A 16,876-nucleotide genomic window follows, 5' to 3' on the forward strand; every position below is an offset into this window, starting at 1 on the left:
TCCGAGCTCTTGCAATGCTCACTCACGGCGCCTCCCGTCGGCACCGGCTGCGGCGGAGGCCCAAGCGCTCAAAGACGCCGGGCTTAGGCTGGGGGACAAAGGACGGGAGTTGCTGCCGCGCTGCGCGTGGCGCGTACCGGCCGAGCGCCGGGGCTCCGTGCGCCGCCGCGGCACGTGAGGGGAGACCGCCCGCGCACGGCGCCCCTCAGCTGCCCCGCTGCGGCTCCTCAGCCCCCTTTTTGCGGCTCCTCAGCCGCCCCGGGCAGCGCGGCGGGGCCCGCGACCGCTGCGCCTCTCCCGCGCGCGGCCCCTGCTGGCAGCGCCGCTGTTTCTGGAGGGGACGGCGCGCGGCTGCACCGCTGAGCCGGCCGGAGCGAGATGGCGGTGGCACCGTCCGGCTGCGCCGGTGCCCGGCCCGGGCGCAGCGGTCGCGGCAGCCTGCGGGCCTTAGGCCGCGAGCCCCGGGGCGGCGGCGGGGGCCGCCAGCGGCCGCAGCGCTGCACGGGCGAGCAAGCGGGAGATGCCGAAGCTGCGCGGGGAAGCCTTCTGGAGGGAGACGTTGCGGAGCGCCCACTACGTGGTGGCGCCCATGGTGGACCAGAGCGAGCTGGCCTGGAGGCTGCTGAGCCGCCGCCACGGCGCCCAGCTCTGCTACACACCGATGCTGCACGCCCAGGTCTTCCTCAGGGACGCCAACTACCGCCGCGAGAACCTCTACGACGAGGCCTGTCCCGAGGACCGCCCGCTCATCGTGCAGGTGAGCGCAGCCCCTGCCCCGGCTTCCCCTGTCAGCCCTAGCACCGGGAGCGGCGGCGGCTGCCGAGAGCAGCTTCCCTGGGCTCACCTTGCGGTGCTGTTCTCGGGTAACTTTGAGGACGCGAGTCAGCGTTGCCAAGGGCACGTATGCCTTCCACCCGCTCGTGCTAACAAATCCAGGCCTTTCCCAAATGTGCATGAGTTGAAGGTAGTCAGCCTCATCCACATTTTAACGTGATTCTATAGAATGACAGAAATCTCATTTTCTTCATCTAAATACCGCTGACAGTTCATGAAGATGTGTGTTTTTCTGTTTATCCCACGTTTAGCAGAGGATTTGCTGTCCTAACCCAGGGGCCTGGAGCACTCGACTTCTCAGAGGGTTTCAGTCCCCTGCAACTCATCTTTAGAAACAGATTGCAGTTGGTCTTGTAGAGTCTGGGTGTGTCCTGGACCTGGTGCCACTCGACGATCACAGCTTTTTTGAGTATTAATCTGAAACCCTGAGCTCAGTGTTTAGCTATAGAGAAAGGATGCAAGGAAGATAGGACAGCCTTTCAAGCGTATGTTGCTTCTGCTTCTGGTCTACTGTGTGATGTTAAGGTATTTCACTCTAACCCAAAGAGGGAAAGTGGCTTGTGGAGCTGGAGAATAATGCAGGCAAAGACGGCTGTCATGAGCAGAGGAATGACTGATTTCTACACATGGAGCAGTTAAATGGATGAGGACTCTTTACCCTGGAAAAGAAGTGTCTCCCTTGACAGAGGGGAGGGGTAAGAGGAGCCTGTGGAAGTATTACTGGCTTGAGGATGATGAATGGGAAACAAGTAAGCATAGTGGTAGTTATAAACTGTGAAATTCATTGCTGTGGGATGTACTGGATTCTGGAACATTACATGAGTTTAGAAAGCAAATGAAGGAAAACACTTGAGGGTCTTTAGGTGCAACAAGCACACCTTCTGTTTCCAAAGTCCATAAAGAAACTTTTTCAGCTTCTGCTGTTCCCTAGACATTTTGGTGTTGACCTTTGATCTGTCTCAGTACAGCTGTCACAGAATCTTGGAATATTCTGGGTTGGATGGGACCCACGAGTCCGCAGCCCACAAGTCCAACTCTTAAGTGAATTGTCTGTACAGGGATAGAACTCACAGCCTTAGTGTTATTAGCTATACCATGCTGCAACCAAATGAGCTAATCTCAGCATCTCATACATTCTTCTTCTGTGGGAGGTAGTTTCTTTTGACACAGAAAAATAAAAGTGGCGAAAACTCAAGTGATCTTAGAAAGCTGTAAGTCACAGATCTTCAGCTCAGTAAGCTGTGTGTCCTGGGTGACACTACCAGAACAGGATCAGTTTCTGTGAGCTTGCTGTGTTACCCTTCTTCCCACTAACCACTATTGGATATAAAGTGTGGAACTAACTGATCTTTGGATTGATCTTGTGCAGCAGTCCTTAAAGATTTGGTCACACAGACTTGGAATTAGATTAGACAGAGGTACATCTGAGCTCAGCCTGCTCTGAAGGCTTTGTTTACTGTGATAACATTCTCCTTATATGACATGGTTGGAGGCTTTCCATAGTTTCAGTTGTCTCAGAGAAAGCAAAATATTTTTTTTATTTTAGTAGGTGTCAGTCATAATTTAATGTAGTGCTATAGGGTTTAAGTAGCACCTTCTGCTGAGAAGTGTTTAAATTTTGTTTCAGGTTTATTAAAGACATGATGGAATTGCTTTTTGTGAAAAATGAAGTTTAGAAAATCTGTTTAAAACCATAAATGAGAAGAAGAGTTTGTCTCTGTCCTCTTCAACAAATAAGCTTCAAATTAACTAATTTTATTAATTTGCTTTTTGCACAGTTTAAAATGTAATATTAATTACATTCAATTAAGACTGAGCATTTGACTATAGCCCATATGTCTGTTTCACATTCCATGGGAATTCATTTTAGAGGCAGTTTTGCTTATTGGTATCTACAAAGTTTGAGCTGTCTCAAGACCCAGAGACATTATGGGTAACTGTTTTCTTAAGCGCTGCCTTTCTGTACTAAAATGCTATAGCTGTTTGTTCTGCAAAGGATTTTAAAAGTTGTTTCCACTTATTCTTGGGTACAACACGTAAAATATTCATCTGATATTTCTTTGCCTCTTGAATGCTCATCTTTCTCATTTTGTCATTTGAAGGTTGAGAGTCTTTAGCTGGTAAGTGTCACAGATTTTGTTTTGAGGTTTTTTTTAATAGAATCATTGAATATCCTCAGTTGTAAGGGATTCACAAAGTCCAACTTCTGCACAGAGCAGCCACCAGAATCCCACCAGTGTTGTCCAGATGCTCCTTGAGCTCTGGCAGGTTTAGGGCCATGGCCACTGCCCTTGAGAGCCTGTTTCAGTATCTGACGACCCTCTGGGGAAGAACCTTTCCCTGACATCCAGCCAGAGCCTCTCCTGACACAGCCCCAGACATTCCCTCAGCACCCTGTCACTGGTCACAGAGAGCAGAGAGCAGAGCTGTCCCTCTGCTGCCCTTGTGAGGAAGTTATGGACTTCTACGGAGTCTCCCCTCTGTCTCCTCTTCTCTAGGCTGTACAAGACAAGTGACCTCAGCCATTCCTTGTATGGCCCCCATCTCTGTAAGCTCCTTTGAACACTCCCTAATAGCTTTGGATCTTTCTTATATTGTGGTGTCCCAAACTGTCCCCAGGACTTGATGTGAAGCAGCCCCAGAGCAGAGCAGGACAATCCCTTCCGTGGCCCAGCTCCCCAAGATGCTCCCAGATGCCCCCCAAGGACATAGTTGGCCTTCCTGGCTGCCAGGGCACTGCTGGCTCATATTCAGCTTGCCATCAGCCAGGACCCCCAGGTCCCTTTCTGCAGCCCTGTTCTCCAGCCTTTTGTTCCCCTGTCTGTCCATACATGCAGAGTCACCCTGTCCCAGGTTCAGAATAGGCTGCTTGTCTTTTTTGAACTTCATATGGTCTGTGATTGCCCAGCCCTCTTATTGTCACAGTCCTTCTGCAGCGCCTGTGTGCCTTCCAGGGCGTGGACAGCTCTTCCCAATTTAGTATCCTCAGCAAGATAACAAATGTCAGCAAGGTTACAAGCCATTTATGAAGCTGTTAAAGAGCTCTGGCCCTGTCTAAGATGGAGCCCTGCGGAACCCTAATCATGACAGGTCACCAGCCTGATGTCATCCCAGTCACTGTAACCCTTTGCACTTGACTCATGAGCCAGTTGTTTGCCCATCACACAGTGTGTTTGTCCAGCTGTGGGCTGGACATTTTGTCCAGAACCATCCTGTGAGAAACAGTATCTAATGCTTTACTGAGGTCCAACAAGATTACGTCATGTGGCTTCCATTGATCATTTTGAGAAATAGTGTTTGGTGTTATTAACTCTGCATATTTGCCTGTTTTCTGTAGCAGGTAGTTGCTTCATAACTACATCATAACTTTGTGTCAGTACTTGAGGAAAGCTATTGCCTGATTATTCCACTTCTCTTTGGTTTTCACAGTTCTGTGCCAATGATCCTGAAGTGTTTGTCCAAGCAGCACTGTTGGCTCAGGATTACTGTGATGCCATAGACCTAAATTTGGGTTGCCCCCAAATGATTGCAAAGAGAGGTATGTGCAAATCTGAACCTTGGATAAGCAGAGAAATGGCAAGTGGCATTTCAAATGGGAATGTTGGCAGTAGAATATCAAGAGGGCCAAGTCATGCCTTGGGGAGGCGACAGTACTGCTGAAGACAGACTTAGTTACACCCAATGTAGCAGGTAATGCTTTTTGTAGTACCTAAAGCAAAAATTAGATATAATTAATTCTGATTTCTCTTAAGTGGCAGCTCCTGTGTCTAGAATATCCTTCAGAAACATTATTTTTAGTAAGAGCTTGATTTTCTTTCTGATTTTTGCTCAAACAGCCTATTTTTGAAAAACTGCACTTAAAATTAGATCATTCAGACCCTTAGGATCTCCTATTTCCCTGACACTTGCAGAGTTTTTTCACATTAGTGTAGAAGAGGATGACACCTACTGAATCCCTTAGATACTGCATGTTTGAAGACCAGAGGCAGTGTTTAAAAATTTTGGATCAGTTAAGATATTGAGAAAATATTTGTTCAGTAACTGCCCATTCTTCTTCTAAAATACCTTTCAAAGACTTATAGAAATGATTAATGGTACAAATAGATCGTTCAGTCTGATCATCTGTTACCTAATAGGATTTATTAAACATCTGGTATAAACCCTTAGAAGTTGGACTTTGAGCTACAAGTGTCAACACATCAGCCTTGGGGTGTACCAGTGAAAGTAGGGTGTGGGTATTCCTTGTTTATCCTGTAAATTTAGGATGACAGGGAGAACAGAATGATCCCACTCTTCCAGTTGGGGCAGGACAGAGCAATTGTGTTTCTGCCAGTGAGGCATATGAGTGTCTGGATCTTTGTGAGAGTTTATGAAAACTGTGCTTCCGGATTTTACTCTTCTGCGCAAGTCTGTCATGTGCTATTTTATCATAGGTCACTATGGAGCATTCCTGCAAGAGGAGTGGGATCTTCTTCAGAGAATGAGTAAGTATTTAGAGAAGGAATAGGATAAAGTAATTATTGAGAGGAGGTTTGGGGATTTTGGGGGACTGGAGATGCATCATATTTCTTTAGGCAGAGTTGTGTTTGGGTTTTGAAGAGGTAGTTGTATTCTTTTTTTTGTTCTTTTATTTTTTTTATTTCATATGGTATTCCAGTGGTACCCTCAAGATACTTGGTGGTATCCCACGGCAAACTCACACTACATCTGCTAAAAAACTTTTGTACCTGAAACAGACTTCAGGTGAAAGTGAGTCATTTAAGTCCCAGTCTCATATGATAGCTTAGTGGCTCTCCAGCTCTAGAAACAGTAGAAGTCCCAGTGCCTTACTTTTTCACATTGAAGTTCTCAGGTGCCAAGGGTCATGTTTCTGCTTGAAGCCACAGTTTCCCTTTTCTGATCAACTCCATGTACTCTTTCTGTCCAGAATATAGCAAATTATGCCTTTCTTCTCCTAATTCATGTAGGTTATTTTCAGGCTATCAGTAGCTGTTGTGATCAGTATCATATTTTTTTAAGAAATACATTTGTAACTGATATAAAAAGCAAAGTTTTGGTGATTTTGTAGAACTGAGAATGTGCCTTCATCCCACTTCAAAGCAAATGTTGGAACCATGAAGTTAGACAGTCCTATTTCTGTTTGCATTCCCAGTGGTCTGGGGAATCTTGAGTGATGTTTGGTACAAAGACACTGCTGGGAACCTGGAAGATAAGACAGTGCATCCTTGCCCAGCATGTAGTGTGGCTGTTGAGAAATATGCAAATCAGAATGGCCTCAAGGTGTGAAGAGAACCCAGGTCACCTAGTTGGGTGAACCTGGGCTGTCTAGTAAGAGAGGTATCTTAGGCTGTCCTCTTCCTCCTTCTTTTCCCAGATGCCTTTAAATGGTGGAGCACTCTTTTCTGCTTGCATCTGTATACACCTTGCTTGCTCCTTTGAAAGGGTGATGGGAAGTACCTATCATTAGAGCTCATAGGATTTAGATTAGAAGACAGCAGGTGACTTCCTACATTGTATATCCAAGCTCTGTAAGAGAAGAGAATTTCAGACACAGCATTACTCACTGTTTTCCAGTTGGTTCTCTTTGTTAGCTCTCTTTTTGGTATTTTTGTGATTCCATGTACTGTGTAAGGACTGGGAGTTTACCATGTTCTAGATTTCACCCTGACTCTATAACCTACATTTACTACTTGATTGCATCTGCAGCCTACCTCACTTGATAAGCCTCTGCTTGCCATGGATAAGACTCTACTTATAATGATATTTTTTGGTGATAATTTGCAAAGAAGTGAAGTACCTTTTTGTGGGAAAGGTAGACAAGGAAGTGTTAATGTTGGAGGAGTACAAGCTATGAGGACTGCATAGCAGTAACTTCTTGGGCTTTTTACATACCATACCCAGTATCAGATCTTGAGGAGAGCAGACACTTTTCATAGCATTGTGCAGCCCACTTACCTGTGTTTTCAATCTTTCTCAGTTTTACTGGCTAACGAGAAGCTCTCTGTTCCCATCACATGCAAAATCCGCGTTTTCCCAGAGATTGACAAGACAGTGAAGTATGCACAGATGCTGGAGAAAGCTGGCTGCCAGGTAAGAAGGCAGCTGCTCCGTCTCCTCCTGCACTGGACACGTATCTTTTTGTAAAGTATTTGTTGACCAGTTCTTGGTATACTGTGGATATGAATAGGCTGCATTATTTTACAGACAGAGCAAACAGAATGCAGACAGATTCTCTGTGTTTGCAGCCCTAGGCTACAGGTCAGTGGTGTGGTACAAAAGACACAATGATTTCAGTCTTTTGTAATCACTGCACTGGGCAGCATCCTTCACTGTGGTTGAGCATCTCAATATTCACATAGTGCTGCAGGAGGCAAGTGTGAATGCATAAAATCCACGGTACTGTAGAAGAAAAAGGGTATCAAAAGGTATCACTAGAAGAAGTAGGCAGCCTTCTAGGATTTAACTCCAATTAAATTGGAAGAGATGGTCTGCAGTTAGAAACAGTACTGACAGTATTTGGACTTTCTGCTGAGGAGAAAGGTAGATCAATATATCACAAATTCCAAAGTGAATCACAAATTGAATCCAGTAGGAGAAGGAAAGGAAACATGTAGGTTCTCCCATGATAGAATCTTTTCATGCCATGGAATAGCAAGATGAAAGGAGCCTAAGACCATGCCACGGTAGTTGAGCTGCTGATACTTTTTGGTGTTGCTAAACTCCCTGCACTCTTCAAATAGCAGCAGGAACTCAGTGGCATCCCTGAAGTGTAGGGAGCCAAAGGAAATTTTTTTCAGTGGATTTATTCCAGTGGTTCATACACGTGGAAAGCAAATGTAATGTTGTGTTCCAGCTGCTGACTGTGCATGGCCGTACTAAAGAACAGAAAGGACCACTTGCTGGTGTGGCATCTTGGGAGCACATTCAAGCTGTAAGGTTAGTGAGCAGTACCAGTCTTAGTGAATTCCTGCTAACACACTGGATTTTAAACAGATTGTACAGTGGTATTGAAGAACAAACAAATTTATGTGACAGGAGGAGAATTCCTGGGTTGACTCTAATTCTCAGTTTTATGCATCTGTTTTATTCATTGGAATAGAAAAGCTGTAAACATTCCTGTATTTGCAAATGGAAACATCCAGTGTCTCAGTGATGTGGAAGAATGCATCCGTAAGACAGGAGTACATGGTGTCATGAGTGCAGGTAAAGAACATTAACACTTCTACTCTGATGAGAATATGAGTTGTTTCTTATTCCCTTAGCAGCCTTGCATACATTTGTTAAAAACTTACGTCAGATTGACTTGGTGAACAGCTTTGCTTGACAGCTGAGTGGCCATTCTCCCTCATCTTACACTGGTCACCTCATACCAAGAATAGGAACTCCTTAAGATTGGTAAAGAATCGTTATGTTGGACTTGCAATACCATTGACTCATTGAGCTCAAATGTAATTACCTGACATATGGGAGGCATATGGGGCTCCTGTGGTCCTGGAATATTTTTGTGACATCTGTTAATCAATGGAACAGTTTTTGAATGGTTCTCAATGAACTAAGTGCATCTGTGGGTTAATATTCCTGCAGGTGGTTCATGTTGGGTTGGGACAAGAAAGAATTGACATAACTTCCTACAGGAAGAGCTAGGATAGGCGTCAGAAAAGCTTCTAATCACTCACACAATCAAAGAAGGGCTGTAGAATCTTGGTTTTAGATAATACTGGTTAACAAAAAGCTTGTGAAGCCAGTGGAGAAAAGCACAGTGAGAAGCTGTATTTGTGAATTTGGGCCAGACAAATATCAATACAGACATAAGGCAAGACACCTGTCATTTCAGTGTTTAACCACTGGGCAACAAAAGCAGTGATTTCTCTATCTATTAATTGGTTTACTGTCTTCCTGTCAAGGTTATATGCCTTTTTAGAAACAGAACTTTAATTAGATATGAGCTGTTCAGTGCAATTAGGAATTGCATAGTGAAATATACTATCCCAAGGTCAGGCTGGAGTATTACGGACCTTGTGTTCCTTTTGAGAGTACGTGGGTGATGTGTCTGTGGCTGTAGGATCACAGAAGAGATGATCAAACTCCAGAGCAGAGATTTTGGCCTTTGTTTCAATCCTGAAATGAAAGTTTGAGTATTTATTTTCGTTCCCTAGAAGGTAATCTTCATAACCCAGCTTTGTTTGAGGGCCGGAACCCATTGGTGTGGGAGATGGCTGAGGAGTACCTGGAGATCGTGCGGAAGTACCCCTGTCCATTGTCTTATGTTAGGGCTCATCTCTTCAAGCTCTGGCATCACACGTGAGTATCTCCATAGAACTCTTTTATGTTTTCAGGGCTCATCCTGTTTAGAAAGTGTCTGGGTTTTCTGGACAAGGATTTGTTTGGCCAGAATGAGTATGCTGCAAAGTTTTCTTTCCTGGACCTGGCTGGAGAGGGTGTGGGCTGAGGTCTTTACCGTTTATTTCGTATCAGGGAAACAGGGCATGGCGAATGAACAAGTTGCCACAAGATCAGCCAGGGTGTGATCTCACAGCACGCCAGCTGCAATGTGGTAATTGCCCATCTGCACACACTTCATGGCAAGCACAAGTTAACTATCTCCTTGTTCATTGTGAGGCAGAGTGCTGTTGCATTTGTTGTGGAGTAAGAGCATAGCTATGGACAGTTACATAGTTATGGGCAGAGAAGCAGATGATGGACTGTACATTCACGTTAGTTTATGTCAAAGTACCTTGGTTGTCTGCTGAGTCTTTATCTGGAAGAGACATATGTGTGCTTCTCTCTGGACTTACAAAGACAAATATAAGCTTCTACCAAAGGCAAACAAATCAGGAAAAGTGTATAAAATGTTTTTATGCAGTTATTTTTAGTTGATTGCAGTCTAAATATAATTGATGTTTGGGCTTTACCTCAGGCTTCAAGTTTACCAGCAGCTGCGTGAAGAATTAGCAAAAGTGAAGACTCTAGAGGGCATTGTAGATGTCAACAGGGAGCTGAAACTGCGATGTCAGGTACCAAGATGGGCTCTAATCTCCCAGAACAGCACTGTCTGCACTTGGTGGCAATGTACCAAGTATGTCATAGAGTTAACATCCATTACTCACTTCTCTGGGATTTGTGGCTTACTAACCTTGATATTCGTAGCTTACTAGAGTAGCATCCCCTTAAGCCTGGACAACTTTATGTGGGATAAAGTTGATTTAGGAGTTAGAAATGTGCTTCACTTCATCTGTCATAGATGTTTTTTAGCCTATATGTAATAGTCAGTAATTGTTAGCCTAAATTTCAATTTGTGATTTCCTGGAGTTTGAAGTGTTATTTAGTGTATTTTCTGACAACTCCAAGAAGACTGACTGTAACTCTATGCTGCAGGAAGAAATAGCTAATCAGAAAGAAGGAGAAAAGCCAAAAGAAGGGTTGCCTTTTTTCCACTGGATCTGTCAGCCATACATCAGGCCAGGGTAAGTTACTTTTATTGATACTTACAGGTACTCATAGGCCTTTCCCACCCATACCGTTAAAAAAAAAAAAAAAAAAGAAAAAAGAAAAGAAAAGAAAAAACAAAAAAAAAGCCTGAAGAAGACTTTGCATTATCTGTATTCTAGTTTGGTTTTTTCCTAGTTATTGCTTTGTTTGTGGGGATGTTGCTCATTGTTTGCATCTTCACCTTTGGATCCTCCTCAAATTTCTCTCTCTCTCTCTCTGGAAAGTAAAACTTTGGAGTCCCACAGCAGCTAGCAGCTGAGAACAAGAACCTGATGTGCCTAATTTAGTGGGCCAACTTTAATTGGCTTTCCTACTGATATATCTGATAGTGTGTCTGTTATTAACTGCTAGTGTTAACCAAAACAGCTAGGTTTGTCTATCCCATTTCTAAGGGCAATGACACTTCATTTCCACAATAGAAAGGTTTATGGTTTACCCAGATTTCTGTAAACCAAAATAATGGTCAGGGAACAGCTACTCCTTCCCTTCAGTCAACTTAGGATGAAATTCACTGTTTCAGGCCAAAGGAGAGATGCAGGGAGAATGGAGATAGTGGAACTGAAAAAGGTGTGCGAGGAAAACGTGCTCTGGAAGAAGAGGAAGATGGAAATTCTGAGCTTCTGTCAAAGAATAAACAAAAAAAGAAGTTAAGAAATCCAAATAAAAGCTTTGATCCATCTTTAAAACGTAAGTTCCATTTATTGGCATAAATATATGGAGATATGCTGATACCACTTTCGACATAACTTGCCGCTAAGAATTTTCCTGGCTTGTGTACTTGTAGAAACTTCTTTGAAAAGAGGAGGAATTGTTGCTATTGAAATTTCAATAGCAGGCAACATGATTCATATAATGTTCACTAGTAAAGGAAACAACGATCAAAGTAGTAGGTCACTGATTCTCTCTAAGCATCTTTTTAAGATCAAAATTATTTACAAACTGTATTGTAGCTATCATTAGCATTTGAAGTAGAAATTTTGTATGAATTTTAAGCTGATGTCCTCCTGTTTTATGCTTGACTTGAGGATTAAAATTTTCAATGTTTGGATTTTAGCATAGAAGCACTTAAAAATTCAAAGTATTTTTACCTTTGCACTGTTACTGGAGGTACTGTATTTTTATTTCAAAATGAGTCTCTGTCTAGAAAAGCACCAAGCTTTTCTGGTTCTGATTTTTTTTTTAAACTTACTTCTTCCACATAAAAATACCATTGGTGAAATCAGGTTTCTCTCTCTCTCTTTCTCTCTCTTTCTCAGCCAAGTATGCAAAATGTGATCAATGTGGAAACCCTAAGGTAAGTCAGTACAGGCGTCCATCAAAGCATTTCCATTAAATGGAAATTAAATGTCCATTCAGTGTCTTGATGGAGATCAGTGACACGTGGTGTGCCTCAGGGGTCTGTACTGGGACCAGCACTGCTCAATGTCTCCATCAATGATGTGCGTAGTGCGATCAAAGTGTCCTCAGCATACTGGCAGATGACACCAAGCTGAGTGGAGTGGTGACACACCTGAGGGACCTGGACAAGCTCAAGCAGTGGCCTGTGGGAACCTCTGAGGTTTGACAAGGCCAAGTGCAAGATTCTACACTTGTTCAGGGCAACCATGGTATCAAATCCAGGCTGGGGGGAGGCACAGACTGAGAGCAGCCCTGCCCAGGACTTTGGGGTGCTGGTGGGAGAGAGGCTGGTCATGACTCACCAATGTGCACTCACAGCCCAACAGCCCCTGTGCTCTAGGCTGCATCAAAAGCAGCATGGACAGCAGGTCACGGTGGGGGGCATTCTGTGTAGCACCCCTGCCTGGGGCTCTGCATCCTGCTCTGGGGCCCTTGGTGCAGGAGACACAGGGAGCTGTTAGGGCAGGCCCAGAGGAGGCTACAAAGATGATTGGGGGATGAAGTCCCTCTGTCAAGGAGACAGGCTGAGAGACAGGGGGGCTGTGCAGCCTGGAGAAGAGAAGGCTCTCTGGGGAGCCTCACTGCCCCTTCCAGTGCCTTGAGGGGACTTAAAAGAAAGACAGCGGTGGAATTTTTAGTGGGGCTTGTTGGAGTAGGACAAGGGGCAATGGGTTTGAAGAGAGGTAGAAGTCGTTTTTTATGGTGAGGCAGTGACCCAGGTTTCCCAGAGAGGTTGTGGATGCCCCATTCCTGGAAACATTCAAGGTCAGGTTGAACAGGGCTCTGAGCAACCTGATCTAGTTGAAAATGTCCCTGCTTTTTGCCTGGGATTGGAGTAGATGACCTCTACAGGCTCCTTCCAACCCAAACTATTCTTTGATTCTATTCTGTTATTCCAAATCCAAAGGTAGGTCTGTGCCAGTGCCCAGTGACACAGGTGCATGCCAAGTCCTGCTGATAAGTGTGTGTTTGGGGGGGAAAGCCCATACTTGGGCAAAAGATTTTTAACCATTAACTGTAACCAATCTCTGAGGTTGAAGGTGCTGCACAAAAATCCTTAACATACATAATAGATTCTTTGAGAGACTTTGCCTTCCTCTCCAAAAAAGTGCAGTCCTGCTGCTGCTGAGGGTATTTATTGCTGAGACAGTTGAGTGAGTTAATTGAATTTCTGAAGATATCTTGGAAACAAATCTCCAGACTTCTACACATGTATGACATGCATATTTTACTGTGAAATGAAAAACAACCCCCTCTTATTGGGGTTAGTGGTGGGTGGAGTTTTTCTGCAAAGGAACACCAGTTATTCAAATAACTGAATTTCTGCAAAGGAAATTCAGTTATTTGAATAACTGGTGTGGTTCTTAGTGTAAAATAAAAATACTTCATGTCATCGCAGTACAGCCTGCAGTGTCAGGCAGCACCTGCAGCTGTTTTGTGTTGTGTTTGGAACTCTGCCCTTATCAAAACAAGCCTAAGCACCTCCTCATCCTCAGTCCTGCCTTTGCAATAAATTACATTGACTTTCACTATTAGCAAAGCGAAATGAGGCAGCTGGTTTTACAGGTTCTGTATTGAAATTTCAAATATTTTGATATTTGCAAAGAGTTCGTTTTGCCTTTGCTTGTTTATTTTTTCTCTTGGGGGAACATAGCTATTTGCTTGACAGGGTGATGTTGCTGAGCTGTGTAAGCAGAGTTATTGCTGCTAATATACCTGTAAAGTGGGGTGTAAGATATAAGTAATTTTGTGTTCTAGCTTAAAAATTAGCATTACATACACCTCAGGGGCAGGGGAGCCTGCAACACAACCATATGATGTTGCTCCTTGTTGTAACACTGTTACTGCAGCAAAGCAGTGGCAGCCAGCTGGGGCTTAATTTGAAGTTGCAGCTACTGAAAAAAATGGGATTTTTTTTTTGCTGTGTTCATCATTGGGAAAGCATTGAGCACTAGGCTGGCCTGCTTTCAAAGCCATCCTGTTTCATAGCTAATCCAGGTGTCATTGCTTGGTGCATAAAGCAAGATTGTCTGCACCAGGGCTTAGACTTATTTTTGTTTTGCTGTTGCATCACTGTAATGCTGCAGGTAGCTCTTGAAATCTTCTGACCAGGTCTGTAATTATTTTTTTTTCCGCTAGATTATGTGCTTCTGAGCTATGTCATTAAATGGGGTAGGGGTGAGTGGAGAAGGAAAAGGATAAGGAACTCAACTAAAGCCTCCCTAAACATGAAAGGTTTTCTGACTAGGGTGAAGGGAACCATGGTACACAATATCAACCCCCTTTTCTAAACTGTATGTGAGCAAAGCAGCCCCGAGACCTAGGCTCGTTCTGCCACCTCATCAGGTAGCCAAGACTCAGCTGCTGCCGTCCCCTAAGGGTCACACATTATACTTTTAATAAATATGCAGGTGTATTTTAAGATACAAGTAGGGAAGTAATTCTGGTGGTAACATATTGTAGGCATAGATGCAGATGGTAGCACTGTGTTTCATGCTGCAGAGAACTAGAGCAGGCTCGCCAGCACCAAATGAGTTCATGCTTGTTCCAGAGGGCTTATGGCATGTGGCTGCTTGTGGTGGGTAGCTCGGGCTGCCCAACAGGCTGTGGGGGCTGCACAAGTTGAATGTGGGTTGTTTTTTTTTTTTTGGTCAGTTGGGTTTTTTTTGTTCTTTATGTGCAAACAGCAGATAGCACCCAATATGACATCAACTCCATCATCTTCATTAGGCTGAGTACACGGTTTTTTCCAAAGATCTGAAAGTGCAGAGCTGTATTGTTACTTATTATAGTAAACAGTAATAATTTTATTTTCACTGACACAAGCTTCTTTATACCACTGTCCCAACCCAGGGCACTAAATGTGTGTTTAACATGTGCCGAGGATGCTGTAAGAAAAGAGCATTCAAGGAGGTAGCAGATTGTCCAGGTAAGTGCATCTGGCCTTAACAAGCAAACATCTTATCCATCTCCCATCTATATTCGTTACTGAATCTTTGGGTTATGGGGTGTAGGTGAGTGTTAAAATCTACATACTACCTACATGTTATGTAAAAGTTTGTAGTACCATTTTAAAAGACTGCTCTTCCTTCTCTATGTCATTGCTCCTGCTTCTAAAGCCTTGGGATGTGGTTTCCAGTCTGTAACGACCCAGTCTTTATAAGGAATGAGGTATTCTGTTTACCACTGTAGTCACCTCATTTCAGGATGTTGGTTTGGGGTTTTTTCCCCCTTTTGCTTTTTCAGGTCATGGACTACTTTTTAAGACCAAGTATGAAAAATCCCTTTCATGGCAGCACAGTCAAAGAGGAATTCAGACCCCAGAGATCAGTCAGAGAGGAGACACAGAGGTGGGGGAGACAGCAGTGCTGAAGGAGGCTGGTGACAGTACAGGGTAAAGCTTTGGAAATGAACAGTCCAAGAGCTCCTGCCAGACCACTACACTAGTTCCCTGGGCCAAAGAATGTGTCATCTCCAGCTCACTGTCAGCTGTGTGAACTTCTTCCACATAATTAAGTTCTGGAAAAGTTTTATTTAAGTAAAAAACTGCTTACTCAGGGAATTATCCTGCATTTGAAATAAAAGAGATGCAATTAAATGTGTAATGCTGTATTTGAAAGACTGAAAATGCTGCATTTTTGGGTGGAGACAGTTTCTGTAACCTGCCATTACACTCTGCCTCCTGTATGCTCATTAACCCTTCATGTTCTGTTTTTAATACTGGCAACTAAGTTTATTGTATTAGAACAGCCTTCTGGTATACTAAAAATAGCAGTGTCACTTCCTCACAAACAGAAAATGTGTCACATTTGTTAGTGTTTTAGTAGGCTTCATTTTTAATGCAGAAAGGAAAGCAGCAGTACTTGGAAAATGTGAATGTAAAACTGTAAGATCTTGCTATATCCACATTAACAATTATTAGTTTCTTACAGTATGATCACACTTAACAGTCTTCCATGAGCCAAAGGTTGGGGGAGGATGAAATCTCTATTTTAACAGAGAGGGTTATCTAAAAATATGTGGGAAGTTGTAACCAAGTCCAGTAGTATTTCCTTGCTCAAGGTCTCATACTTCATGATGTAGTCATTTGTCCTTTACATGTGATAAATTCTGAGAGATGTGACAAAACCAGATGCAGGTCCTACACATGCCTTTTTTAAAGATGGAAACTGGAAACCACCTCTTCCACTTCATGTGGAAATAGTCCACTTCTTCCCTTGCACAGGCATACATGCTAAAGCTGTCAAGTAGTCTGTGTTTCCTGGTCTGTTCCCCCTCTTGGAGTAAAAAACCCAAATATGTATTATCCTAGAATTTCAAACTGTTTAATTGACCTCTCCCCATTAACAGTTTCCCAAAAAGATCAGAAAGCTCAGACATTCTCCTGTTCAAAGTCTGCAAAGGCAAAACAGCCAGTTCCAGCACAAGAGAACTGGGGCTGTGTGAAACACACAGATAGAGTTTAGATCACCCCTCCCTCTCATAAATACAGTGTTGTCACTGTATTTATGAAGTACCAGAAGTACTAGACCAGTGTGAAGGAACAGTCAAGGTGGCTTTTGGCTCCTAAATTCAGGAGGAGCCTTACACTTGAGAGTAGTAATTGGATACCATTCTATAAAGAATTAGTATTTAAGGTATATTTGTCCCTCCCTCCATACCAAGGCATTTCTTAACAAGCACAATGGAGAAGTGCAGGTAGACCTTATCTTGTCCACTCCTGTCCATGGCATGGCTGGAGGCTGCCACACTCCTGACACAGAGCTGAAAAACTGCTCAGTTTGGCACTGCAACATAGACCCACCTCTGTGCATCCAACTGCAAATCACCACACTAATGGAAAAAAGTTTCAACCTGAACTTTCAGCAGCTGTGCAAGAAGATGCCAGCCTTGCAGTACTACGGCAAAGCTGTCCAGATGAGCCACGGCTCACTAAGCAATGCTTGTGAACTCGGAGCCCCAATTGCAACATGACAAAGCCAAGCCACTTACTGTTCACACTGAGCACACCTGCACTAACAAGGGATTACTTTCAGGCTAGGCAATATACTAATTATTCTGTTTATCACTAATCAAAAGATTGTAGTTTGCCAGCTCAGTAAGGTCAAGGCCTGTTTTGTTTCTGTTTCACAGGCCCTTAAGGAGATACACACTA

The 16,876-nt window shown here is 43.7% G+C and overlaps 1 protein-coding gene across 2 annotated transcripts; it reads left to right on the forward strand.

Annotated features, from left to right (window-relative positions):
- The first annotated feature begins 467 nt into the window (after positions 1-467).
- On the forward strand, positions 468-15,333 carry DUS1L (dihydrouridine synthase 1 like). Of its 2 annotated transcripts, none has more exons than XM_058038915.1 (13): positions 468-757; positions 4,264-4,372; positions 5,268-5,318; positions 6,872-6,924; positions 7,688-7,770; positions 7,934-8,037; positions 8,991-9,135; positions 9,752-9,848; positions 10,210-10,298; positions 10,844-11,010; positions 11,580-11,617; positions 14,575-14,650; positions 14,968-15,333. In XM_058038915.1, exons 1-13 carry the CDS (start codon positions 521-523, stop codon positions 15,117-15,119), a joined length of 1,401 nt encoding a protein of 466 aa, XP_057894898.1. In that variant the 5' UTR covers positions 468-520; the 3' UTR covers positions 15,120-15,333. The 2 variants fall into 2 exon arrangements, with proteins under 2 accessions (XP_057894898.1, XP_057894897.1); XM_058038914.1 differs by having other exon boundaries at positions 469-757; positions 6,812-6,924.
- The last annotated feature ends 1,543 nt before the right edge of the window (positions 15,334-16,876 follow it).

The sequence above is a fragment of the Melospiza georgiana genome, chromosome 21 (genome assembly GCF_028018845.1).
Source record: "Melospiza georgiana isolate bMelGeo1 chromosome 21, bMelGeo1.pri, whole genome shotgun sequence".
Lineage (NCBI taxonomy): Eukaryota > Metazoa > Chordata > Aves > Passeriformes > Passerellidae > Melospiza > Melospiza georgiana.